The following is a 27731-nucleotide window of genomic DNA, read 5'->3' as shown; positions in this document are numbered from 1 at the left end:
AGTACGGTTTGCTGAAGCTATTCCATTAATTAATTTTGTTGTAGCAGGCTTGCCTCAGACACCTGTGACTTACTGAAATTCAAGTAAGCTTCAGCAGCAATTGGAGCTAACCTGGCTGACTTTGAACCGGAGCAGACAATGGATGCTCATATAATCCATCGGAGGGGCCAGGAAAGGGCAGAAACAAATAGCTGAGGAGCAAAAATAAAAGCCTGGGAGCGTTAACAGTTCAAAATGACCCAGCTGGCTCTGCAGGAGCACATTTATCTATGCTGAAAGCTGTTTCACGAAGGTGTTTTAACATCAGGTTCTAGTAGACCACTCAAAAGAGCTTGCAGCATATTTATGTTTTTTTGTGAAGCATAAAAAAACCCTGGACTAAGGGTTTTGCAATTTAAAATCCCACAGCTAGCAAAAATTGCCCTTTCCCTCTTTGCTGCTGTTTGGTTCACTGAAACAGAAATATGTTTTTTATTAATGTGAATAGAAATTCTGCTTTTTCTTGTTGAATTTTAGGCTTTGTTTTTGACCGGGCTTTAAACTCGTATTTTTCTTCCTAGAGTCAATACTAATGTCGAACTTCCTTTATTGCGGAAAAAATGGACAAATATTTTTCTAGCAACAGGAATTTCAAAACTCCTCCAATCAAACTTTCAAACCCTGAAAACCACTTTAGTGTTAGTAAAGCAGGAGAGATCCTTTCAAAAAACTTCTGCTGCAAGAGCAAATTATGTCATGTGCAATAGTATATTTGTGAGTGGGTTCACACCGGTTGTCAAATTACGGACATTTTCAAACTCGAGACTTGGGGAGACTGACTTAAAGGAAGCTGTGAGTTGAATCTGTCATAAATGTATCTACTTCTAGGAATAGCGGGTCTTATTTTATGTTTCACTTCTATAGAAATAATTTCTGACTTTTGTGATCAGCTTATGAATGGCTGGGAACCAAGCCTCTTTCCCTTCCTTCCCTTAAGTATATAAATTATTTAATTTAGAAACACAGTAAATTAATGTGTAAAATCCGCCATGTAAATTAGTGGGGAAAGACCATATGATATTTTCACTTCATAACTTGTGTGAGGCTTAAACATCCTTCGGAATCTATAAAAGAGACTAATCACAGCGCCGTTACAAATAACAGAAGGGAAAGCACTGTCATACATCTTTGTTGGTTCTAAATATCGTATTAAATGGCAAACAATAAGGGAGTTTTCCTGTCAGATGTACTAAATGATCTGCAGCTGAAGAGACTAGGAGAGCTAGTCAGGGCAAGGAGTGGTAAGCCAGATTTTTGTTAACTTATTTCCAAATAGATGTTTGAGTTGAACATTTTATCCACTTGCAATTATTTTAAATATAGCCACTTACGGTTTCTCATTGTGGTTCTTTACATAAGATCCAATTGTCTTTTTCCTGTTTCTCTATCACCACTGTTACTGACTGTTTAATCCTCGCAATATTGCGTGGGGACCAACGACCCACAGAGCTCCCTGGGTAAAGAAGAGACAAACCCCTGAATTTTAAGATAAAGCTGCAAGGAGTAGAACATGCTTCCTCTTTCTGGTCATGATTTTATTTTATAACTAATTACTATAATTATTTTTAATTACAATCTTGACTTTAAAGCCATCAGCATAAACTATTCTCTAAGTGAATGTAAGTAGGGTTTTGTGTTGCCCTGCTTCTGCTGGTTGCATCCTTTCTGCAGCGAGCTGGGGGGATTGCGGTGACTGGAAAATGGAAACGTGCACGTGTCATTCATTCCAATTTTATGTAGTATTTCTTGGGCATCTGATAAACAGGGTGTGGTTATGCTCCCGTGGAAGTCATTTGGACCAGATCCACAGATGGCGTTGTGGTGGTTTGGGTCCCTGCGTGCAGGCGACTGTGCTAGCAGGTACCCAGAACGTGGTTCTGGCATCAGTTCCCAGCCTGGCAGAAATCTTTTCATGACTGTTAAGTCTCGAGTTTGTGGCGTGAGTGATGTTCACAACTATTTGGTCTCTGCCTCTCTTCATGTTGTTCTTTACTTGCTAAAGTAAAGAGTTTTTGCCAAAACTAAAAAAAAAAATATATATATATATATAAAAATCCTCAGCTGATGAGGTCGGTACTGTCAAGTTCTGGTTTCTTTCTCCAGTAGTGTCTGGGCACTGTGAAGAGGAAATTTTTCCTCTTATCTATCAGAAAGTACTGGCTTCGAACAGTTATCAATCTGTGCATGTTTTTACAGTCAAGGGAGAGAAAGCCTGTTTGTTTGTCATCCAGAAGAAATGCCACTGGCTCCGTGAAGCCAGCTGAGAGGCAAACCTCGCCCTACCACCCTGTGCGTGCTTAGACCTCACGTGGTGCTCTTGACAAAGCATCCTCCACGCAAATGCCCTCCCTGGGGTACCCTTGGTGCATCATCTGTCTTTCCATTCGGGATTCTCAAAGTGTTTGTGCTGTCATTGGCTTGGCCAGCCCAAAGAAGGGAACGCGGGTCTGCAGTACAGGCTGTATTTTAAATAACCCAATGCCTTTCAATTTACTAAAAATGTGCAATAAACTTAATATTAGAAGACCGTTTCATCTTGTACTTTCAGAGCAGCTGCACACACGTGCACAGAAGGAAGGCATGTGAAAAGCGATAAAAGTTGCAAATAATGACCTTGTGAGGAATGCAGTGCTTTAAAAAATAAATTGAACTGGAAAGAAAAGCAGACCTGCCTTTCAGTGTTTCTGCAGGGACTTTGAGATCTGAAGGGGCCCTTGTCCTGCACCACAGCCCAAATACATGCATATGCCTACGGGGTCAGTGCAGTGCGGGCAGGGGGGCTTGCGGCACCACCAGCTCCCCGCCGATCGGAGCCAGGGAGCTGTGGCTGCAGCCGGCTCTTCACCTGCAAGTGGTGCTGGGGTGTCGCAAGTGGAGAACTTCAAAAGTGGGAGTTGAAAAATAGCCCACCCACTCACAATATAGCCAGAAAAGAGGGGAAAGATCATAAAAATGCAGAGGATACTGCAAACGCTCAGTCCTGCTGCCATCAGAACTGGTTGGGTTTTTTCTTCTTTTGAGGTTTAGTTTTGCATGTTGTTTGCCTTTCTTAATGGTTTAAAAGACTAAGCTGTCTGTTAGCAGGGAAGTGATCTGGCAACATCTTGCTTTTTTTTTCTTTATAAAAATATGATTGCAGGTTCACTAATTTTCTGTGTTTAACACTGCTGTCAGTTTATTTTTAAGGAACTGATGATCATAGCTGTTCCTAAATGTTTTAGTAACTATATGAGAAAAGTCACTGACGTGATGACCCTGATTTCCTAACCAGCAATCACCCAGCTCTGGATTTAAACAGGTTTCGGGCAGGGAGATCGCGCTGTTGCCGAAGTGACTCATCAAATCAATCGGGGACAAACTTCCTTGAAGATTAGCAGAGCCCCATTCAGGGTATAGAGGACTTCAAAATCTGTAAATTTACCAGTAGGATGTGCCCTTGGAAAGGGCATGGTGCTGGCAGCTCCTTGCGCATTTGTAGGCTGCATCCTCTTTTCCCATGTTCGGGTCGTGAGATGCGCATCCTCTTGGGATGGAGCAGAGGTCAGTGTGCAGCTGTGAGGCACCAGTCTCACAAAAAAAATAAATCCTCAACTGATGAGGTCAGTACTGTCAAGTTGTGGTTTCTTTCTCCAGCAGTGCCTGGGCACTGTGAAGAGGAAATTCACAGTGCAGAGGCACCAGAGCTCAGTCCGAACGCACAGACCTCAGAAGCATGAGGAACTAAAAAAGCTTTATGTCATGTGGCTAAAATACTTTATATCACGGAAACACGCAGGATTGACTTTTGGCTGGTATGACTGACCGTGAGGTTATTCCTGCCAGCTGGTTCCCAGTGAAAAGTGGGTAAATGGGGACACAGTCCCTCCGTGCCCTGGGGTATGTGGTGGGGCATGTGCTGCGTACGGACAGCATGGAAAGCAGAGATGCCTTCGGTGGGGAATCCCACTGGAATGCATTTCCGTGGAAATCTTTTCACAGGTGAGGAGGAGGGTATTCACATCCCGACTGCACTTTATCCACCTGGCAGCATAATCCCCTTCGCACGATATCCCTGGGACAGCGCACCGTTCTCATTTCGCTTCTCATCTCAGCGGATTGCTCTCCCTCTGTTTTGTGGGAATGCAGTTCCTTTCAACACCGTCTGACTTGTGATAAGCAAGCCATAAATGGCTTGAAATTCGGGTTATTCAGATAAGCGTCCTAAACTGCAACTATAGAAAGTTGAGCATGTAGGTGTTTCAGTTTGATCTGCAGTGGAAACTAATCCAAATTTAATTATAGTGTATTGTTAAACAGATAAAATCTTCCATAATCCCATAATATTCTAGAATTACAATAGAATGACTTTATATTTCTAAAATTTTTTTTATATTTTTGTAACTTCATAGTTATTCCCATATAGAAGAAGAAAAGGCTGCTTCTGTACCTATAACAGCACAAACTGTTGTTTTCCTGGTATGTATGTCCTTTACTAGTATGTGATTTAAAATAAAAGTCCAAATATGTCAGACTTTTAAAACTTTCAAGTGCAGTTCAAGCATTTAGATCGGTGTCTACTTTGCAGATTGTTCCCCAGACAAAATAATTAAGGCATTTTTCTTCTGTAACTGGGGGCAGAGTTGTTTCCTGGCCTCGAGATGTAGGAGACATTGAAAGGCGACTACATGTTGCATTTTTCTTGATTATATCTGTAGTACGTGAAGGAATCTTTCAACATATAATCCTTAAAACATCCATCTTGCAGAGAAGGCCTGAGACTAGAAGGGATCGTCTGCCATCAAACTTGCCGCTCACGTGGCATCCTGGGAAGACAGCCGTGGAGTTGCCTTGCAGGCTCGCTGATCTCACCTCTTGATTTTTCCCCACTTGCTGCAGGGAGTCTCAGGGTGGAGTTAGGTACAACTGGTATACACAAGTATTTTAGAGGGGCTTTTTTATTATTATTTTTCATTTTGTTATATTGTCTTTCAGCAGTATAATTGCCTTATGGCCTTCTGGGAAGTGCCAGCACAAGGGAAATGCCGTTGAAAGAAGAGCTGCCGGGTGCAGAGCTCCCCTGTAAACCAAGTCGCTTAAAGAAGGGCTCTAGTAGAGACTAACAAATGGAGCTAACTCCAAGTGCTCCTTTTTATTAGCTGGACTATTTTTTTCCTTTGTAAGTGCTGATATCCTAACTTAAAACTGTATTTGGTATATTAGAGAAATTCTGCAGCTGATTGTAACCTATAAAATTAATATATTGAAGCTCACAGTATTTGAATTTATTGAGGTATAAATACTAGAACGTGATGTACTATATAGTTCAGCTGCTTCCTTGTCAAATTTTTCTGAGCCTTTTTGCTTATTTTATTTCTGTGATACTCAAGATAAATAGTTTCCTGGGTTTGGTTTCATCCTGGCATTTTTCAGCAGGCTATTTCTTAACAGTATAGAATTCAACAAGATGAATAACATTTTCTGTTTACTGTTTACATTAAAAAAGCAAACCTTCTGTTTAAAAAAAGAGTATTCCAGATGTCTCCAGGCAGTAGGAAATGTATGTAGTATACAGTCTAATAAAACAGCAAATATAGCAGAAGGATTAAAAAATGGCACATGTTAGCAAACGGTCTGAATTTAAACACTAGTCAGCACCAGGACTTCATTTTAGGTGAGTGAAATTCTCATGTGAAGTATTAAAATTGAACTTTATAAATACATTTCCTTAGGACCAGGGTGTTGTGTGTTTCCAAGTCATCTTTAAAATTTCCCTTTTCATTTAATTTTGATTAGATTTTCTAAAACGGAATAAACATAAAAGCATAAAAAAAAAAGTAAACCATGAAAACTAAATGCAAAACAGATCTATCAACAGCAAAACATGAGACTCAGACCCTTTGTTCCTCAAGTGCAATACAGGGGGGGAAAAAACCCCTCTTTGTGTTGCTGGGGTTTGCTCCACTGCCGGCTCTCTACCTGCAGCAGCGATTGCAGACCTGCCTCTGGTTGCAGCCACTCTTTCTTTTCTTTACATTTCAGTCTCCTCATCTAAACCTGCTTGGGTGGGTAAATCCCTTAGATGATTTCAGAACTTGATCTTTAGAGCAATTAAGTCAATGGGAGTCTTTAATGTTGAGACCGGGGTTCTTTGTAGATGGCTATTGCAGGAGGGAGGTTTGGCTGTGGCAAGAGGAGAATGTCTTTGGCGGTCGGGATAATTTGGTACCAGCATCGCCCCTGGGTGAGATGGAGAGAGGTGGAGTTGCCATCCCTGGGGGCTGTTAAGGAAAGGACAAACTCTAGGGAAACATCTACCAAGTGAAATTTTGTCAGGGAATGGACTAACTGACCGTTATTTCCAATGACTTCTGTGTTGATTTTTAAGGCAATGGGGTCAGCATGTCAATCAAATGCTATTTACAGTAGCCCAGTGTTGCTGAAAAGTTGCAGAAACTGCTTATGTGGTGCTTTTGGAAGTGCAGTTTTGTGGATCTATTTTAAACCTTCACCTGTTTACTTCAACTGTTCTTGATCTCTTTTGTCCACCATTGTCCATCATTTTCAGATGAAATGATACAGCAGCATTCTCAAGCTTGTTTAATGCTAATTTCCCACTTCATCTGACTGAATGTAATCCCCTAAAATGTGGAATATGGAAAGATACCTGCTTAAGTTCAGAATAGGTGTCATCAGCTAATCACAATTTTTCAGGGAGGTCATCTGAGAAGATGATTTGGAAAGCTCAGGTGAACACAAGGAAACCCAAGGGACAAGAGTCACAGAAAATGCGGCACAAAACCATCATTCTTTTAAAATGTGATGTCTAGGCTGTCTGTGTATTCAGTGGTTGAAAACGTAATATTGACCGAGAGCTTGGGTTCTGCTCTTGCGTGTTTTTTTTCCATTTATGTCAGTTGTACATGCTTGTACCCTCAAGAGCACCTGCTAGTACGGTTAAAAGCCTGATGCAAAAGGAAATCTTCATACAGCAAATTTTTACAAAAGCCAAACATTTGACCAGTGGTACCTACAAGCTCAGATGTGTTTTCTTACCCTAATGCTTTCCCTGTATTTCTCTCCTGGCCTGGAGGAAACAGCTGTATCACAGATCACTCTAATTAACAAGGGCTTCAGAAGTAGAGACTACAGAGGCAGTGCCTGCGGGAACTTTGAAAAACACCATAAAATTTCAATTTTCTTTGCTCTGTTGACAGCGCAGAAGCAAACTAAACAAAGCTCCAGTCTGAGTGTCACGGTTGCATTATGCATAAGCTATGTGCCATCCAGGAGAACCAGGGTATGTCTTTGCTGAGGGCTGTCTTGTAATTCTCATCATCTGCCTGCCTTCTCTAGATGTGGATGAGTGCGCGGTGGTGAATGGTGGCTGCCAGCAAGGCTGTGTCAACACGCACGGCTCCTTCCACTGCCAGTGCCACGCGGGATACAGGCTCCATGCCGATGGGCGCACTTGCATAGGTAAATAAATGTTAACAAGCACTTCACATACTTCAGGATGTGTTTTTCTCTGCTAAACCTGACTTTGCGTAAATGCAAAGGTTTGTAGACTTCCCCAGTCTGAGTTTTGACTAATTCACAATGGATATCATTATCCCTTCCAGTTCAAGCAGTTTGTGGGAATTCATGTATTTCCAAATTTGATCTTTTTTGTGGGGGGGGAACAAAGCAGTGATGGTGTCCCCTGTTTCTGTGATGCAATCTGGTGAAAATTTCTTTTGTTTTTCAGCAGGCATCAAAGAAATAGGGGTCTCAATTATCAATTCTGACCATTTTTAATTTGTGTCACATTCCCCTTGCATCTTCCAGCGCTGCCCTGGGCTTTTCTGCCCCCATGACTCTTCCTTTTTCTTAGCCTTTTTGCCTGTTTTTGCTGAAGAGGTAGAAACAGCGGATAGTGAAATCTCCTTCCCATGGGTGCCTGGCAGAACACTGCTCTTCTGACCAAGCAGTCCCAAAGTGCGGTTTGTGTCTTCAGTGATGAAGACAAAATAAAAGATTGTGGTTGCCACCCTGAAGTTGGTTTTAACCCAATCTACAGTAGGTAAGCATCTCCACCAGACTGTGCCCGGGCAGGGACCCCATGATCTTTCCCAGGTGGTGGCAGGAGCAGAGGTAGGAGGATATCATTAACTGGGTCAAGGGGTGAGATAACGAAGTAAAAATCTCTGCGACTGTGTTAGAGTGAGCAGAGCAGAAAATCCCCTTGGGAGGATCCAGAGCAGAGGCCAGATTTTTGAATTACTAAGATACATCTGAGAATAGGGTGCTGCGAGACTGGTGGCTGGAGAGGGAGCTCTAAAAGGCTAATGAAATATTCAAGTATGCGCTCAGAGGTCTTATCTGGTTTTCAGAGAGTGCATGAAGAGAAGCAGCCCTACCTCCTCCTCCTCCGTCTTTGCTGTATGTTGAATTTTTTAGGTAAAACAGTAATGCAGATTTTCTGAGTCTGGTTTACATTTTAGTTATTAGGCACAGTAAGAAGTATGCGTGGGGTGGGCTGCAAACTCTCCTCCAAGGCATATTACATGAATGTTTAGTTTGTGCTAATCCTTTCAGCTCACGCCGGAGGTGCCCATGCATGTGAAGCTGAGAGTTTTGAGCACTTTTCCTGAGATTCTGCTCGTGCTGTGGGCTGATAATTAGGGTGCTAGAGATTTGCAAAATCTCCTTGTTCCCACAGTGGTCCTATGCCTTTTGATCCATTCCTTTATCTACATCAGTCTTTAAATGGTTGCACTGCTCCTGTACATCAGGAGTACCTCTTAATCCACTGCAGTCCTGTTTGTAACATCTCCTTTACAACCAAATTTTCTCGCTCAGCCAGCAAAACCCGTGCTGTACTCCTCCCTGGCACACCCAAGCCACAGATAACGTGTGACAGCCGATAACAAAAGAAGTTGCAAACCAAACTGATTGCCTTTCTTGGAATGAGTTTTAAAGCTCCGTATTGAAGATCTTCAGTTCATGAATGCTTGCTTGTAGATGAGTCCCCCTTTCTGCTGACATTAAATTTAGAGCATGGGCTGGCTGCAGGTCTGATCTCGGCAACTGCTCTGCTAATCTGAACGCTCCCAGTCGTACTGACAGACGTCTACTGTTGGTCAGAGGAATCCCATTCCAAGCAACAGGCATTCGAAAACAGTAGGAAGAGGGTGGATATGATCCCAAAGGCTATACCCTGTTTTTTCCGATTTGGGTGAAAAGCCACTGAATTACAGTATGGAGTTACCCTCATGTAGATGAGAGCACCGCGGAGCTCGGCAGTTCAGCCCATGACACAATCCCTGTTTATGGAGAAGCTTGTGGAGAGGATTAGCAGCTCTGCCATTAAAAACAAACCCTGTGTTTCTTAGGTTGGACTCTGAGCCCTGAAACAAGACATACAGAGTTAATTCTGCATGTTGCTAATAATAATAATAATAATAAAAAATATGCTGTCCTTTTATTGCATTTAAAACAGTACAGAAGTCAAGTTGTTGAATTCTGCAAAAAGGGTTAAAATGTTCTGTCATTTGGGAAGAAGAAAAGGATGTAATTTGTTTAAATTTTTAAGCCTGATTGTAGGTAATATGAGAAGAACAGTCAAGTATGGTCTGACCACATCTGCAAAATAAGTTCACTCATAGTTTGGTCATTGTCTCCGGTTCTTGCACGAAGTCCCTTGGTTGCGCTTAACATCAGCCAAATATGTCATCAGTCATTTCTGGTATTATCACAGCAATAAATTTACTGGTGCAGCTAGAACACAAGATGTACCAGTGCTCAAGCTGTGGGAATAATGTTTTTTATTTAAAGAACTCACCCTTTTAGGCTTGTTGGGTTTACCACATACAGAGATTTTCCATGTTTTGGTAATTAACTGCAATTACAAATACGGTGATGTTTCAATCTTTTCTTGATTATCTTAGTTGGAGAAGGAATGGGTAAGGAAACACTAGTGTGAGAGAAAAAATGAATGTAAAAGCAGAGTGGTTCATATTTAACTAGAAACACTAGTGTTTTTCTGTGAATTAAAAGAAAAGAGAGAAATTGATCTCTCTCTGATCAGATCTCACCAAGGAAGACCCAGAAGTGAAAGATGTGATGTTTGAATTATGTCACTCTCTCTGAATAGTCTCATTTTCAGCTGTGGTGGAGAGGGGATTTTATACAAAAAAGGACTAAAGTGGCTTTGGGGGGAAAAGAAAGAGGGAACTGAATGATAAATACAAAAAAGTAGATATTGTGGCAATTAAATGAATTAACCTGTGTAATACGTAAAACCTTCTGTGGACATAGAATAGTGAATTTTTCTCATGGCACAAACAATCAAGAAGCTCAGTTTGGATTTGTCCTAGCTATGAACATTATCAGAAAGGGAGTTTTCATTTCACAAATAGAAGTATTCACAAGAGGTTATTAAAAATACTGAATACAACGTTCAGTTCTGTTTGCAGTATCTCAGAAATTATCAAAGAGAAACAGAAATAAATTCTAAGATGAGAGACAGGAGTAAGTTTCAGAGAGAACTGCTATCATGATAATGGATATACACAATACTGAGCAGAGGATATTGAGTTCTGTTTCAGCTGTTTAGACATGACACCGAAATAAATGGATATAATAATGCTCTCATGCATTGGAGCACAAGACAGTTACTAATTGATGAGGACAGAGAGAAGCATTTCATATAAACCAGTTATCTAGGAGTGCCTAGCACTGGGATTTGGGCACTAACTGCTTGCCTTGACTGTTGGGGATGGAGAGTTCACCTCTTCTGCTGCACCAGGTTATCCATTCAGGTTTGAGCACTCATCCGATGAAGAAGTAAACGCGATAACACGCATCGCTCTTGACCTAGTGCAGCTAAGCAGAACATCTAGCGTTTCAAATAGGGCTTGCATTAGCAATAATATTTCTTCCATGGATACTTCAGAGGATGTAATGATCTCTCCCACATACTAAGAATAAAAAGGGACTATGTTCTGGAAATGAGCTGTTTATGGAAGGTGATTATCTCAGCTGCAGAAATAAGAAACAAGCAACCCTTTAGACAGGCTTTTCAGATGAACCCAGCCCAGATTTCTGTTATATTCATTCTTTCCCTGTCTTTTTTCTTTTTGGCAACCCTATGCTTCTTGGAGCAAAAGTGCCAAAATCACTTGAGGGGAAGCAGATTTTGCAGCCTAGATGGCTTGGAAATCTCCCATACATGAGGAAGTGGATCTATCTTCTTGTAAGATATTCAGCCTACATCTGAAGAGTCAAAAATCTGGAGGAACCTACTTTTTCATATAATTGCATGGAAGAGTACTGAACTTCTGTCACAAGCTCTTTCCAGTGAGTCCGGTCCTCCTACCATGTCATCACAGCGTGTTTGGGATCCTGACTAACCACTGGTGGTCCATCCCTCCAGCACTAGTATGATACTCAAAGTACGTGGTTTGAAGAACTCTGTTTGCTGTTTGTCATTCTTCCTGTTAGAAATTTCTGCTCGTACTCTAAGGCAAACAACCTCTAAAAAGGGTTGACTCGTTCAGTGAAAGTAAAATACTTTCTTCTTGAATCTTTTGATGATCTCTGATACTTTGTGCCATGCCAGAATCCCATCATCTTCAATGCTCTTTTTCTTCTTAGCTTTTTAGTCCCTCAAATTCTGCTCGATATTGAACTCATTTTTAGATACATGTGCCAGACTGAACGTTCACTAGAAATTAGGTAATTAGAATAACCAAAGGTAACAGTGTCCATTTTTTTTAATGCCTTGATTATGTTAATGTAATGAAATTAACTTCATTAAAGTTTAACCAACTGGTGTCTGGAAAACAGAAACTCAGACAGCAAACATGTTTATTGTAGTATCGGGCTTTGGTTTTGGATTGATGTAAATTCATTGTCTTCACTGGAATTTATTCTTATTTGAACTTCTAGAAGGGAAAGCAGAGTGCAGTCTTTAGAGCCTGATTCATCTCTGGTGCCAGCTGTTATCTTTGATGTCTACCTTATGTAGAAAAACTGTTGAGATGTGGGTTTTTGCAGAGACTTTCACACACTAAAGCTCTTAATAGAGGAAATAACAAAGAAAATATCTCTACAAATCAATAATCTTTGTTTTTCCACATAAGTAAAAGCACAATATGTCTGAAGTTACATTTGTTGTCATTGATAAGGTTGGATTTAAGGTGATGGAGAACGTAGACTTGAAGAGCCTGCATGTTCTAACGCCAGGGTTGCTACGCATACATCCAACTATGGCTTCATACTGAAGGTTTTTTTTGTAAAAATATGACCATTATTATAAAAAATAACGGGTTGAGAAATGTATACTTCTCAACCATCAGCAGATCCTTGTCTTTCCCACATGATGTCTCCTGCTGCCATCCCCCTTCTGCGATGCTGCTGCCTCCCTCCCTCGGCATCACCTGGTGTAATCCCCTGCCGCCCTGGCAAAGAGCCGGGGCCGGTCCATACCGCAGGGCTGGTTTTCTACCAAACTTCAGGAGTAACTCTTTGAAAGTGGAGGGCATGCTGTATTTCTACCAGAACCCCACGCACGTGCTCAGACCTCCAGCCACAAGCCCCTTTACAAGAGCTGGAATTAGACTCGTGACATGCCAAATCTCGCCCTTTTTCTCATCAAAGATGCGATACCAGTGCCTGGCAGCACAACCACAACTTGTTCTGTTCCTTCCCTGGCGGTTCTTATTCAGTCTGGCACCTCCTCTCTTGCAGCCCGCACAATGCCTCAGCAGCAGGCGTGATAAACCTGGCTGCGGTCGCTCTGGAGTAATCCCTGGCTCCCCCATCGCCGGCAGAGCCCCACACCGCGCCGGGCCGCACAGCCCCAACGGTGCAAGCCTTCAGTGCAGGAGTTCACGCCCGTCCCCTTCTGGCTTCAAAGCCTCCAAAATTCTTGGTACAGCAGGTTGCTTCTGATGTCCCCTTATATCCAAATTGGCTTCTGTCCAGAAAAGGAGGGAGAAAATGGCATTTTAAAAAATTGAGATGTATATTCTGTTGCTTGGAGCCGATTGAAGGCGTTTTTCATGTTCTGAAATATTTTCATCTTATTTGAATATTCTTGCTGAAAAACAGGTCTTTGGATACAAATGTGCAGCAAGCAGGAAGCTTTGAGTGTGTCGGGTCTGCTGTCTCCCGTGTAGAAATCGAGTTACGTCGCTAACCGGGTGGGAAGTTTGCAGACACAGGCAGATGGAAACCAGGGTCAGGTCCAGTGTGCAGCAAGGTGTCGCCTGGCTCCTGCTGTGTAGGCACCCGTGATAATGTAAAAATTTGCTTTTCTTTTTGTCTTTTTAACACATACTTGACTGCACATACTAAGTATTTGCTAGTTGGTAGCTTAGGGTGAAATGCCTCCTGCAGCAGCCTTTGTAGATAATGTTTTCTTCATGTCTGTTACAGATAAATGAATTAATATTAATATTCCTAAAATAAATATAAAAACTCTTTACTGACTTCATTGGGTCCAGAGTTTCATGCCTTCCGTGAAGGACCAAATAGTCTTCCCAGCTACTCATGGAGAACATAATACATCCCTGCTGTTAAAATATATATAGATGCAGCCATGCACGCGCTCACGCTTACATACGTACAGCACAATAACAGGTTCAAATGATCCATCTTATTTTTATATGCAGTGCGCGAATAGGTGTGGGTGTGTGTTAACGTATTTTGGCAGGAGGAGAAATGTTTCTCCAGAGGCTGAGGATATATATTGAACAAAAAAGAATATTAATTTGCCTGGGTAAAAGAAGAAGCATCTTTAGAGATCTACTAAAGAGCTTCTTGTTCCTTGTGGTTTACTTTGTAAGTCTGTCCTGCGGAGCTTGTGACTCTTGTTGTTTGCAGCTTCCTATGCATGAGGCTGAGGAAATCAGCCTGAAAGGCAATGTCTTTTTTTAAAAAATCCATACTAGCAGGGACAGAAAAAAAAAACAAAAACATTGGGCAAATTCAGTGGGGCTGCTCTTTCTTTCCCTCCTGCTTACTTCAGTGGATTCTTGAGTGCTTTGCTGCTGTCAGATCAAAGGGTGGCTGTAGTTCAGTCAGCATTGCCGCTCTTAGATCTCACCTGCCTCTCGCTGAAATCACGGACTTTCGCTGACGTGGGACACTGTGTCAAACAAGCACCATGAATGCAAGGGAGAATAATCACGCAGGGGATGGGGACGGGTGCGTTTATGAAGGCTGATCAGCAAGGTTTGCATATTTTTACTGTCATTTATGTATTTAAAATAGGAAATAAGTTTCTTGAGTTGTTGACACGCACTCTTTCAATGCTTCCTTGGCTCTAGCCGTTAATTCTTGCAGTGTTAACAAGGGGGGCTGTGAGCAGGAGTGCGTTCAGCTCAGTGATGACCGATACAAGTGCCAGTGCCAGCCGGGCTACCAGCTGAAGAGGGACGCCAAATCCTGTGAAGGTAAGTCCTGCTCTACCTCCCTGGAGACACACATTAAAGGCAATTGAAAAGACCCCAGGATAGTGTTTCAGGTCGCTGTATTCATTCATATTTTACCCTGCTTGCCAAAAGCAGTTTTAGGAATCACTTATTAACAGGATTAAAATGACACATGTTTGAGGTGCGAAGTTCGCATTGATTCACAGCTTCGAACAAGATTTTGGCCTTGTAGACCCCTGGCTGTTCATTGCACACAGACGATGACGACATAGTTTAGGAACCAAATCGTGGTTTAATTCTAGTATTTTATTGCTCATTGAGTTATATATAGAGTTAGCCTGTAGAACATGTTTTATTCTACATAAAGTCTTATCTTTATCTGCTTTTGGCTTATGTTGCTCCTAATCACTGTCTGATTCATTCATCCTCCTCTTCAGGTTTCTGAGCAAACACTCTCACAAGCAGAACAGAAATGCTACCTTTGGGTTTGATCGGCTTTTTTTCTTTCACGTATATCTTAGCAAATTCATCAGCTTTTAAGGCAATTCCCCCCCTTTCCCCAACACAAGCACACACACATGGTACCCTTGAATATGCCAGAGAAAGATAGGGCCAAATTTATGGATTTATTGCACTAAAATTCCTGTCACAAAACCGTTTCCATATGGTTCCTCTTCTGCTCGGAGATTTTATATGCTGTGTATAAAGTGTAAGTAAATCCTGCTGTTCAGCTTTCTTCCAACTCATGCTGTGTGCAACGAGTGCTTGGCCTTTGGTTTTGGCCTCCCGGAGTCCTGCCCTCTGCAGAGACTACACACACTGCGCTTCAGCGAGCAGCCGCAGCCAGCTCACCTCCCCTCTGTCTCTTGTGGGGTGGCTGCATTTTGTCCCTGAGATTGTCAGAAAGACTTGGAAAAGGAGAGCAGTAGTGGGGACAGGACATCAGAGACCTTCCTCTGCTGTTCTCCAGCCCATTTCCAAACCTCTTGTGGCTCCTCTGCTGCTTCTGGCTCTCGAGGTGTCCTTGGCCAAGCCAGCTGGGTGTGTGGACCCCTGCATGAAACTTTTTGGTGGTTTTTATGGTGTGGTGGGACAGACGTTTGATCAGCAGGGTCTGAGCGTGGCAATGCCTGGTCGGGTGGGAGTTGTCCCTTGGACAGCCATGAAGCAGTTCAAACCTTTGTGTGGCACTTCATGCTCTGTCTCAGCAACTGGTTCAGCTGAGCAGCAAGACGAGCGGGCTCGGTCCCCTAATTGGTGAGGTTTTACCTGTGCGCCGGCAGCTGTGGCCATTCGCTCCCTCACACCATGGGGCTGATGAGGGTCAGCCACCCACTGAAGGCAGCAGTTCGTCACCAGCCTGTAATTACTGAACAATGGAGAAGGGACAAGGTCAGCTTTGTCTGCGGGTCAGACCTTATCTGGAGTTCGCGATATGCCTGGTTACCTGTGTTTAGGGTGGTGTAAATCAAAATGTAATAGTGCACATCCCCCAGGAGAACAGCTGTGGGCAGAGGAAGGAGGATCTGTCTCGCAAGGGGAGCTCAGCTGGCAAAATGAAGACCGAGTAGGATGCTTTTCCCCCATAAATACCTTAGCGAATAAACGCCTGGGGGAGAAAAGTGCTAGCTAAGCCAATGGGCAAGATTTTTACAGGAACAAATGAGCATAATGTGGCCATGAATACATTTGGCTTGGCAATTAGAGATGTTTTAAGAAGAAAAGGTGGGAGGAGGTGAGCCTGGCTGCTTTTAATTTCCAGAAAGGATGACTGCTGTAGTGCTAGTTTGGATGGAGAAACTGCAGCATCATGAGGGTATTTACTACAGCAGACGTAGCTGTGCTGCAGGTGTGGAGTCATCCCTGCTGACTCCTTGGGAGCTAATGCACCCTGTAGCCCAGAAACACCCAAGCCTAGCAGTGTGGTGCAGCCTTCAGCATGGGATGGAGCGGTGGGGTGTCAGACAAAGCGGTGAGATAGCTGCTCCTGGTGAGGTATGGACGGGTGTGGTCAGCAGTGGCTGTGATACTTGTATAAGAGCATGGGCTATACAGGCTGGGTGCTAGAGTGAATTCTCTGTTGGATTGTCCAGGGGTGGCAAGAACAAATACCTTTCTCAAGCCACTTTGAGTTTCCCTTCTATAAGTCAGTGTAAAGTCCTGGTTGCTGTAAGCAAGAAAATTAACTTGATAAGGCCCAATTCTCTTTCTTTAGGTGCTCTAGAGGTCATGGCAGATAGGACCGGAGAATTAGATCCTGTTCTTTACAACCTTGCAGTGAAGGTCTGGAAGGTCCACAGCACATGCAGAGCCCATGCTCACACTTCACCAAGAACGTTGCTGCCATCCCACATCAATGCATCGCCATGACTTTTTCAGATGACACTCCTGGATGTTCTGGGACATCTAGGAAATGGAATTGTTACAGTAAATTTTTTGCTATAGTGTTTAACAGCTTGGAATAGAGCTCCATAGGATGGAGTCTGCTATCCACTAAAGTTATTAAGTCAAACAATAAAAGCCAAATGTGTAGGAAAAAGAACACAAATGAGTTATTTTTAGCTTTTCCTGAAACCTGCCTATAACAGGAACAGATATGTTGGTGGAATACAAGTCAATCAGTGGTTGCCTTATGTCCTGAAGTTCTTTCCTTTACAAACTTTTATCTTGTCTAAGGACTTCCAAGGCTGCTATCTTTATTCAAATTACTATGTTTACTAACATCTACCCTATAATTTGTTGTTTGCTTGTTGTCATGTCACAGGGTATTACAAGTTTTACTCTATGCTGTAATCATTCTCAAATTAAAGCTTTAGATGCTCTGAAAACCTTTATAATGTGCAGGTTTAACAGATGCTGTTTGGTAGTGATTTCATTTAATTTATCCAAATAGAAAAGGAATCCGCAAATAACTCAATATTTCATAGCAGCAAGGAACGAGTTCTTGCTTGAAGCTAAATCCTTTGTAGACTGCAAATTGTCGAACTGCAGAGCCATGTTGTCAGCCTTGAAGGCATCACGTAGGATGAAGTGCTGCTGTCCCTTGGAAACCTATTTGCAACCTATCGTGTTGAAAGTCCGACGGAAAATTTCTATTCTACATCCTTAACAGTGATTTTTTTTTTTTTTTTCCTTTTAAAATACTGTCAAGTTAAACTCTCAGCCTGCAGATTTGAATGGTTATGTCCTTGAGATGGCAGGAGGTGAAACGAGGGAACTCGAAGGTGTTCTGGGACAACACCCCCCTTTGCCAAGTGGTGGCACAAAATGCCCCTGGCTACGCAGAAAAGTGAAAATTGGATGAAATGAAAAAACCCACCCCATAATTAAATGTATCTACACACTGAAAATTTTGAGGTGGAGCCTTCTGCGGACAGTTTATAAATAGTGTTTCTAAGTACTTGCCACTTAGGGCAGCTTATCCTTGAAACGATTCAAAAAAAAGAAAAAGATGTTGATGTACAAGATGAATGGCATATGTTTTCGACTGAAGGAAGTCCTTTGGGGCTCTTCAGCATTTATTTCCTCTAGAGGCATTGACACACACATTGTTCTGTGGCGAACTCTGCCATTGTATGTGTTTATGGGTTCAGACATATTGGGGTGCTAATTGCTATTGTTTAGAGCAACTCTCAAAATCTGCTCAGTTATGGCAAAATAAGGAGAAATTGTACTTTTCTTGTCCTATTTCCAGGTGTAATGCAAGCCCAGTCTCCTGCTGTTTAAAGCATTGTTGCTGCTCTGAAAAATGCTGTCCAGCAACCAAGAAAATAGCATACAGAAAAACAACAGCTTTACTATATACCAAATTCTGTCAAATATTTTTTTTCAGTCTTTACAGCTACAGTAATCTTAGTTGTTAGTCGTAACGATGGCAGGTAAGACCATTTTCAGACAAACATGTGACCTTTAAGTTGACAGTGTGCTCTAATTGGTTTCAGTGATAGACCCCTGCACAAGTGGGAATGGAGGGTGCTCACAAATCTGTCAAAATGAGAGAGGAATTGCAAAATGCGAGTGTCATCCTGGGCATTATCTTTCTGCGGACAAAAAGTCCTGTTTAGGTAAGAAACTATAGACCATTTATTGGGAAGAAAGGTATTAATCAGTGCTCCGACTTACTGAGCTTTGAATGGAAAGGAATATGTTATACAAATGTATGTACGCATTTTGAAACAGCAGTTCGCTCTGATATTTATGTCAGCCCATAGTCTTGAAGGACTATTTTAGTAATGAAAATTACTCTGTGATCTCTGAAATCATGCTGTCTAGTAACTGGATTTGTAGATGCTGTAGTGTTATTCTTGTAGGGTCCCTTTAAAATAATGCCCCAGATACAGCTCCTGGAAAATTGGTTCAAGTAACACTCTGAACCAGGTCACCGAAAATCTATTTAGAATTCAAAATGCTTTTTAGCTGGAGAACTGTTTCCATATTAATAGAGAGAGTACTGTGAAGGAAGAAATCACAAAGTCTTAGATTTCCAAAAAGAGCTTAAAAAGTTGAATTCCGAAGTCCTGTATTTAGTCTGGGATTTTCAAAAGGATCTAAAGCATTTCTGACCCAAAATGCGGAGGAAGTAGAGGCCAAAGTACCTGCTTTTCTCTTTCAGTATGGTGCTTGGAAGCTAGGTAGTTTATCCATTTTATGAAGTGCAGAGCACCCGTGGACTTCATGGCGCACAGCTTTTCAACAGCCTTGTCAGGATCAGGGTACATATTCAGACACTAATTCGAAACTCCTCCTTTTGAAAACTTGGCCAAAATTTTGCCAATATTTAAATCGTTGTCTTATCTATACAGAGTACTGGCTGCCTTGCACTTCCTACCCTGAGTATTTCACTCATTTGCCCGTAAGCCCCTCTGCAAGTGGCGTTGCACACCTCAGTGATTCCCCTCTCTTACTGGGATTGCTTGTGAGTAAGGTTCCTGAAAAAGCAAAGTATTTGCAAGTAGCACAGAGACTTCTCATGATTAATAGATGGAAACATGCTAGGGTCAGCATGTTACTCATTTTACCTCAGATACACGTTGACAATGCTGTTAATTTATGTATAAACTAAAGCACTAGGTAACTTGCAACATTATATATTGGAACAAATTTTCTTCCCAACCTCATGGCAACAGTCTTCTGAATCATTAAGCATCATGTCTTACCATGGATATACAATTAATGTCTCTTGTCCTAGAAATTATTCAACGTCTTTTGCAAAATTCAAGCTGGTATTTGACTCTTTGGAAGCCAAGCTAGGAGGAGACAAAGGGCAACTAAAGTGTCATACCTTAGCTATTAGTTGTATTTATAAGATACGGAGAAATATGTGCAGGATGGTGGCTGTGGTTCAGTTTTCCAACTCTCTATTTTTCCATTTGAAAACAGCAGAAAAAGAGAGAGGAACATTTACAGCATTTGCCAACATGCTCTATTTGCAAAGTGACAATTAATTACAGAAAAAGGAGAAATAACCCATTTTATTCTAAACAGCAGCCACTCATATTGCTGCTTCAGAGAAGCTGCCATTTATCCTGAAATTTTCATGAGTCGGTGTGTGGTGTTTGCACTGCCTGGGGCCTCTTTTTGCAAGTAGGCTGATTGCATTCATAAAGCTACTTGTGTTCAAGTACAAGGGGCCGTGAGTACGGCGCCGATTACAGCACACGTGGAGGAAAAAAAACTGTTAGAAAGTGATTTGCTGTGGTAAAAGGTGAGGAGCTGCAAACCGGACTGTTCTCTCCCATGTACAAGATGCTGAGCCAGGATCGGTGCAATGAATAATCTGTGTTTTGCAAATGAAATGTCAGAACAAGAGAAGGAGCAGGAGGTGGGTTAGGGGTTTGCCATGTGCAAGATAATGCCAGTCTTTGCAGAGAGGTTGGTGTTTTCTGCAGCTGTGCTCCACAGCAGCAGTACTAAGTATGTTTTTGCTTTGGGTTTGGTTTTTTTTTTTTCCCCCCAATAATTATTCCTTAAAAGTATTTTTATGCCTCACTGAGATTTTAGGAAAATGGATGCCTTTGGTGGCATTTAACGTCAAAAAACAAACTAGCGAGTGTAAAGCTGAGGAAGGGACTGTTTGACAGAGAACTGGGTGAAAAACAGTCTCCCTATCTTTTTTCTTTTCTTACAAGTGGGGTGAAACTCCTGATTAGAGTAGGTGCCTCCTGGCTGGACTTCTGTAGAGGAAGCTGCAGGATTCAGGGATGTGACAGAGAAGATCTGTCTCCATCTACCATTTCCCTGCTGAGACCCAGCCACCACTTAATCCAAATCATTTGACGTTCAGGAGATAATCAGATATTTCCTGCTCCGTTAATTTAAATATTGTGGCTGTAAGGAGCTACTGATAATTTTAGGGTACTGGGAGACAGGACTGTTTCTTTCCGGGTTCTTCATGCGGCTTCTTTTGGCATTGCTTTTGTTGTAGGAATAATAAACTGGCTACTTCAGCTGATACTGTAAACATGATGTCTGATATTGTAAATACTCATGTTGAAAAGTTCAAGATCAGTGGTGTTTAGGAAAAAAAATATTATTTTGGAGAAGAGCTTTGTGAGTTCAGCGTTCCTACACTCATCAGATGCTGTCGTTTGTAGACTAACGTCAGGATGCTCTTTTCAGTGGATGATTGGAAACACACCCATGTGCACGTAGAGCAGTTTTCTTTTTATTTTAATATCCAAATGAACATCTCCACCTTTCTCTCTGCTTCGTAGACATTGATGAGTGTGCAGAAGGAAGAGCCAGGTGTGCTCATCGTTGTGTGAACGCTCTGGGATCCTTCACCTGTGTCTGTAATCCTGGCTTCGAGCTGGGGGCTGATGGAAAGCAGTGCTACCGTAAGTGACATTTTTACAGCTATGCGTTTCAGGCTATCTTATCTGCAAACTGCTATGCTTCATTTTTAATTCAGTTGGATTAGCACTCCCAGCAAAATAAATGTATGCAAAAGCTCAAGCTTAATACTATTTTCTTCGTCTTCTGCTACTGCCGGTTTTGCAGGTTGATACATTCCTAAGCCTGTGTTCGCAGACCTTAATTACTGCATTTCAAAGAGCAAATAGCGCTGTTGGTTTATCTTCAGAGTCTGGTGAATTCTATTGCAGCGCTACCAAAATATTGCTATTCTATGAAATGTATTCAGTCCTGCCCTCCTCCTCCCAAATTTTTTTATATGCTACATCTGATGCAAAAGAAAACCAACATGATGATCTGCTCGTGTCTTTGTCTGTCTGGGTTTACTTATGTTTCTCCTGAGATTATTGACACAGTTAAGTAGATGCTTTAAAAAAAAAAAAAAGGAAAAAAGCAAGACTGGGCATGAAAAAAACTGAAATTTCCCAAACTTAAAATGATGCTGAGCCCTGTTGTCTCATATACTTACCTCTTGCCAGCGGGGTTTCTTAATCAACACTGCTTCTCTTGAGAAGGGGACTGACTCCCAGCACTGTTAGTTGATAGGTGATCCCTGGGCTGTCCTTGAGGGCAAATTTAGATTAATAAAGGAGGTGATGTGGAAGAGTCGGTGTTGTTATGGACCTGGAATGCAGACAAAAGCATGACCTGCTTTAGCAAAGAGGTGGGCAGACATCATTCAATCTAATAATACTGTGCAAGAACTTTCTGCAAAATTTCCTTAGGAAAATATGCTGCATGCCAGAGAATGAATGCTTTCTTTAAGAATGTGTGTGTAAGAAATGCTTAATAAGGATGAAAATCAGTTTCAAAACATTAACATACATTAAAAATAAAAACCAGTTATGTGAGAGACATCCTGGAGAATTATTTCCTAGATGATGGGGAACTGCGAGTAGTGCAATGGCGGAGGAACCGCAATTAATATATAGACGTGAAATGATCTGTTATGGGGATAAAAAAGTGGTTTAGACCGCTTAGATTTCATTGTGATTTTCTGATAATATTTTTTTCTCTATGTTCAGCAAATCTCAGGGGATGGCAATTCTCTGTGCCTTCTGTACAATATTACAGAGCAAACAATAAAAATAAAAACAGTCTGCATATATTTATGATCAGGATTATCCCAGCGTTTGAGCAATTTACAATCTTTGTTTATTCTTGCATTTCCCCAGTGGCATGGGGAAGAGCTGTTATTCCAGTTTTACTGGAATGAAGAACTGAGACAAAGTAAATGATGACGATAGTGTATAAAATCAGATTCTGCGTTTAATCACTGAGTTTCCTAAATCCCAGTTTAACACACAGGACAGGAGACTAGATTTCTTCTCCCTGGCATGAGATGTAGCCCTCATATATGCTCTCCGAATTTACACTCTCTTCCAGCTAGACTTGCATTTCTTGTGGTCAGGCAGGTTGCTCCCTGGGCACGCAAGAAGGGGTAGGATCAGCTGCGTCTGTGAGCTGCGGCAGTGGGGAAACGCCGTCCTTCTGTACCAGATCTGATGGCCACCGCTCTGAGCTGGGTGTTTCTGGAAGTACGGTGGCTCCTTTAGGGAGGGTGTTTCTCAGTTTTCCTACCTATCATGGGAAATTAATTCCTCTCTAAATAGCTCTGTAACAAGACAATCTGGCTAATTCTTGAAGACCAACTTTATAACTGACCTTATGTTTTCTTTTCATTCTAAAGAAATCATTTAATGAAGTACCTTGGTGGGAATGAGATGGCCAGATGTTCCCTTTCCTACATGAGTGTTTCCACTGGACCTGGCCAAAACATTGTGAGGACTGTCCAGCACGAACAAGTGCAGGAGGGTGGGTGGTCTGTCAGGGTGAAGGGGGCTGGCAACGGCATAGTACCACCACCCTTTCTTAGGGGGCAAAATCTCCGCAGAGGAGCTGCCCTGTGCCCTCTTGAAGGGACATCCAAGGGTCAAAACCCACAGATTGTTTTGCTTTGTGGTTAGGTGTCAGGCTCGCAACAGGACTCCGCTATGAGAAGTTAAGGCATTTAAGTTTGGTGGGTGTTTCAGAACCCGACTCTTTCCCATTCACCTACAAAACTAAAAGCTGCTTTTTGGAAAGCTTAAGCAGACTTGGATGCGATGAACCAGCTGGGCTTCTCAGGTGGTTCCTTTCCTCCTCTGGGGCAAGGGCAGAACTTGCTGTTGTGTTCAAACAAAGCATAAATCTCAGGAAACCCGTGAACGCTCCCATAACAGGCAGATTGCTGAAATGATGAGCTGGCTTCACGTTACTGAAGTCGTGAGCATCCTCTTGTTATGACACAAGGAGACAAATACCTGGAGTTCAGTGACTCCAAAACATGCTCTTCTCGGGTGTGTGTGGGAGCTGAGTTTATATTTCCTGCTACAGCAGTCAGCTTACGGATGCTTTTTTATGGAAGGCTTATTCTCTGGTGACTCCCCTGTGCTTGCTTTTTAACATCCTTTTGATTTATTTCTCCGCAAGGCATCGAAATGGAAATTGTCGATAGCTGCCAGAACAACAACGGTGGCTGCTCTCACCACTGCGAGCACACGACTGCGGGGCCGCGCTGCTCCTGCGACGATGGCTATCGCCTTGATTTTGATGGCAAAACGTGCGCAGGTAATTCACGGCGAGTGCTGCACCTCGGCAGGAGGAGGGAGGAGGTGTGGCAGGTCTCTCTGTAAGGGGAGCCTGCAGGAGAGCTGTCGTTCAAGGAAATGCCTTCCCGTCTTCTACCCTTCTACAAGTTTTAATTAATACCATCCTCTGGTGCTTCCTCAGCTGCTGCTCCAGCTTGCCTTGCTCTGCATGTTTGCTGGGATCATTAAGTAACGAGGGGAAGGAGTTCTGCCTCGCAAATGGAAGACGACACGTTGGTGCATCACCAGTTGCCGTACCTCATTGAGTCCAGCCCAAGCATCACTCAGCTGAATCTTTTTCCTTCCCTTGCTCAGGTGGCAGCTGGGGAGAGGGTCGGCTCTGGCTGGGAGCAGTAGCACTGCTGTTCTGAAGTGCTTCATGCACAAACTGCACTTTGTGTTATGGAAGTTGCTCTATTTCCATCAGATTTGCTCAGTGATGAGATTGCACTTCTGGCTGCGAGAAGTCTCACTTAGGAAGTGAAAGCAATAGAGCTAGATTTGTTTTTATTTCGAGAGAAGAGCTTAAAAATTCCTTCATGTTTTATACAATTTTATGATGTGATTTTTTTTGTTTACTGCTTTTGCTATGCAAACTGTAGCTCATTCTAGTTTAGACTTACTGTCACTATGCCATTAAAATTTTAAGAATAGCCAAGAAGAGGTGGGGGGCGGGGGGGAAGAGCAGGCATCACAGAGCAGTATAGTAAGACATGAGGAGCAGTAGAGAGCAGGAGCACTGGTGAATGTGAGAGGCATCACAGACCAGAAGGGTCTTGCAACAGAAAAAGCCAAGTGCAGGAGGGAGGAAGGGTAAGGGGAGGAGGGAAGCACCGAGCTCTGCAAGGGCAGTTGATGCCGGAGCTTAAAAAATGAAAGAAAGGGAGGGGAGGGAGGCAGATTTGGACTCGGACCCTCACAGGGGTGGGATGGGTTACGCAGTCTCGTTTGTGTACGGATGAGAGGAGGAAGAGCAGCCTCCCACCCACGCCCCAGCTCAGGGACCTGCTGATGGAGATTTCAGAGGGAAGCGGTTAGTCTGGCCACAGCGAGGGAAGTGAGAGCTCAGGGGAAGGGTTTGGCAAGGCTGAGGACATGAAAAGCTGCTCTTAACAGCAAAAATCTCCTTTTTGTGGGATGCAGATTTCGCATTCCTACACAGACAAGGGGCTGTTGCTAGACCCCAGAGCAAGGCATCGCCTGACGTGCTGCAGAGGAGCTCGGCTTGTGACATTTCTGGGAAACAGTCTGTGTTCAAATAACCTGCATTAATTATTTTCATGCTGACCTCCTCACCTCAATTGATTAATTACATTTTCTTTCTCCTCTTTCTCCTGTTGGTGTTTCCTAATAATGTTGGTACTCCTTCCAAGGTTAATTGAGACACTGACCTTTCCCATCTGCGGCCGCTTGTCTGGGTAACGTTCAAAAGCATTTTGCAGACTCAGCATTGACAAGGTGGCCCTTGAATGGCCACCGACCTGCTCAGCAGGCTGCAAGGGCTGAGATCAGCTGAAAGCCTGCAGTGAAAAGATAACAGCTCAATTCTTGTATCTAATCACCAGAACAGCGGTGTCGACGATACCAATTTCCGGATGGACACAGGGCAGGATAAGGCGATGAACAATTAGTTATCCAAAACTACAATTGCACCTAGCAGGCTGCTGATGTCCAGCAGATGAGGTGTTGGATCAGAGCTTGGTTTTGCTGTTAGCTTGCATTGAAAAAGGTTGAACGTACAAAAAAGTGAATGGTTAAACACAGATTACTGTTAAATAGATGGTATTTGTGGGCTGGTGAGACCTAGTTTGTTTTGTAAATCACCTCGTGGCACCTGAGACTTGCAGAAAAAATGCCTTTCCCTGGACATGGAGAATATTGGCTGCACTGGGAGAAGGTAGAAGGATTCAGACAGTGTCTTATGCGGGCGAAGGGAGAGGAAGATGTAGAAAGGCATGTGCTGGAAAGCCCAGTAGCTACTGAGCAAAACTGCGGCAGCAGCTCAGACCGTGTCCAAGGGCTGAACGAGCCGCCCCTTCCTTGCAGAGCTGGACGAGTGCGAGACCGGAGAGTCCTGCTGCTCCCAATTCTGCATCAACTACGCAGGTGGCTACGAGTGTGCTTGCAAAGCGGGGTTCCAGCTGAACGCTGATGGCTGCGCTTGTGATGGTGAGTCCTTCGATATCAGTGGCTCAGTCTAACCAAGTACAACAGTGGGAAGCAGAAATGCTGTCAAAGCTCACCCAGGGCTTTGTGGGCATTTCCCTAATAAGAGAATCAGTGACCGTATGCCAGCTTTGCTGATAAGGTTTGACAAATGTGTAGTTTCCACTTAGTGAGACTGGAATATAGTAATAACCCAGCATCCAGCATGGGCAAGGGGGGCTGTGGAACATGAGCCAGCAGAGAGAAACTTTTCCTCCTCTCTCCATGGACACTGTATGTTGATGTGTGTTAAAGACTACTTCTACAAAAGGAGAGCCCTCAAAATAACCAAAGGATCAACTGAGCTTAGCAGCTTAAAGTAGCTGTTTTCACTTGAGACAAAAACAGGTGAAATAACCATGTTGACCTGAAATGTTTTGCTATGTCGAAAATATAGTGAGAAACGGAGAGCCCCAAAGAAAATCAGGTTTTCATATGTGCAGAGTAATTTTTCAGAAGCAGCCAGGCACAGAGTACACTCTCCAAGCAGAGGCACTTGCACCTACTCAGCATTTGTATGTTTTTTCTAGATGTGGATGAATGTCGTCTTGATAATGGCAACTGCGACCATTTCTGTGTTAATTCTCTGGGGTCATACGAATGTGCCTGTAAGGAAGGTTACAGGCTTGGTGTTAACAGATGGTCCTGCATCGGTAAGTTATTTTTACATCTTGAAGGCCATTAAAGTATTTCCCACTGATTTAAAATGTGAATTCAACTGAGATTTTGACAGATCCTGGGATTCTGGGAACCCAGCTTAAGCCACCTCTGAATGCAGGCCAGGGTAGAGCTACGTGCAACACGTGGTTCCCAAGTTCATCTTCAAGTAAAAGGCTTTGCCAAAGATTAATGGGAGACGAACAGTTAAATCCCCTGGACATGTTTGAAAACCTAAACCTCGTGTTTTAGAAATAAACACTATTTTGACAGTTTTCTTGCACTATTTGATGAAGTTTAACATCCTGTGGAAAAAAGGTAGCCAGATTCTGCTTTGATGAACAAAGGCAAGTTTTCCACTAAAGTCAGTGGTGTGATTCTGGATTTCTGCCAGTGTAACCAGTACTGAGTTTAGCCTAGCAACTTAATTTTATAACCAAGTTTAGCACCTGCTAAACCTTGGGCAGAGTTTGACATTTTAACCAACTCCAAAAAGAAAGCCAACTGATTTCCCATCATATTAAGGCTCAAATTTTAGTTTTTCTGAAAATAAATTGGACAGCCAGCCTCGCTCTATATTTGTCATCTCCAAAATGAGCTAGAGTAATGACCTTCATTAACTAAAAATAATCTCAAACTTCAAGTGAGGAAAATTAAACTCCCCTTTTAATTTTTTTTTTTTTTTTTGGACTCTCCGGGACCAGAGTTTATTTCCAGAAGAAAGGAAAGGGAAAGATTTTAATTTTTTTTCCCCCTCACCCTTTTCTCTTTTTTGGATAGCAGGAACTCTGTTTATAAATACAGATGAGAAAATGAATCAGCTGTGACTGCTGTGCAGACTGCGCAGGGGTGTAGCTGGAAAAATCTACCAGCATAATAAAAAGCAAATATA

At 42.6% G+C, this 27731-nt stretch overlaps 1 protein-coding gene across 1 annotated transcript in view; it reads left to right on the top strand.

Annotated features, from left to right (window-relative positions):
• LOC129210222 (multiple epidermal growth factor-like domains protein 6) overlaps positions 1-27731 on the top strand; it is a 201607-nt gene that overhangs the window by 124726 nt on the left and 49150 nt on the right. The window contains exons 6-12 of the mRNA XM_054835924.1: positions 7372-7494; positions 14331-14456; positions 18377-18499; positions 21149-21271; positions 23820-23957; positions 26024-26146; positions 26713-26835. Coding sequence (XP_054691899.1) covers positions 7372-7494; positions 14331-14456; positions 18377-18499; positions 21149-21271; positions 23820-23957; positions 26024-26146; positions 26713-26835 — 879 coding nt within the window. The remainder of the gene's footprint in view (positions 1-7371; positions 7495-14330; positions 14457-18376; positions 18500-21148; positions 21272-23819; positions 23958-26023; positions 26147-26712; positions 26836-27731) is intronic.

Source organism: Grus americana, chromosome 9 (genome assembly GCF_028858705.1).
Source record: "Grus americana isolate bGruAme1 chromosome 9, bGruAme1.mat, whole genome shotgun sequence".
Lineage (NCBI taxonomy): Eukaryota > Metazoa > Chordata > Aves > Gruiformes > Gruidae > Grus > Grus americana.
This window is presented reverse-complemented; position numbering and strand designations above follow the sequence as displayed.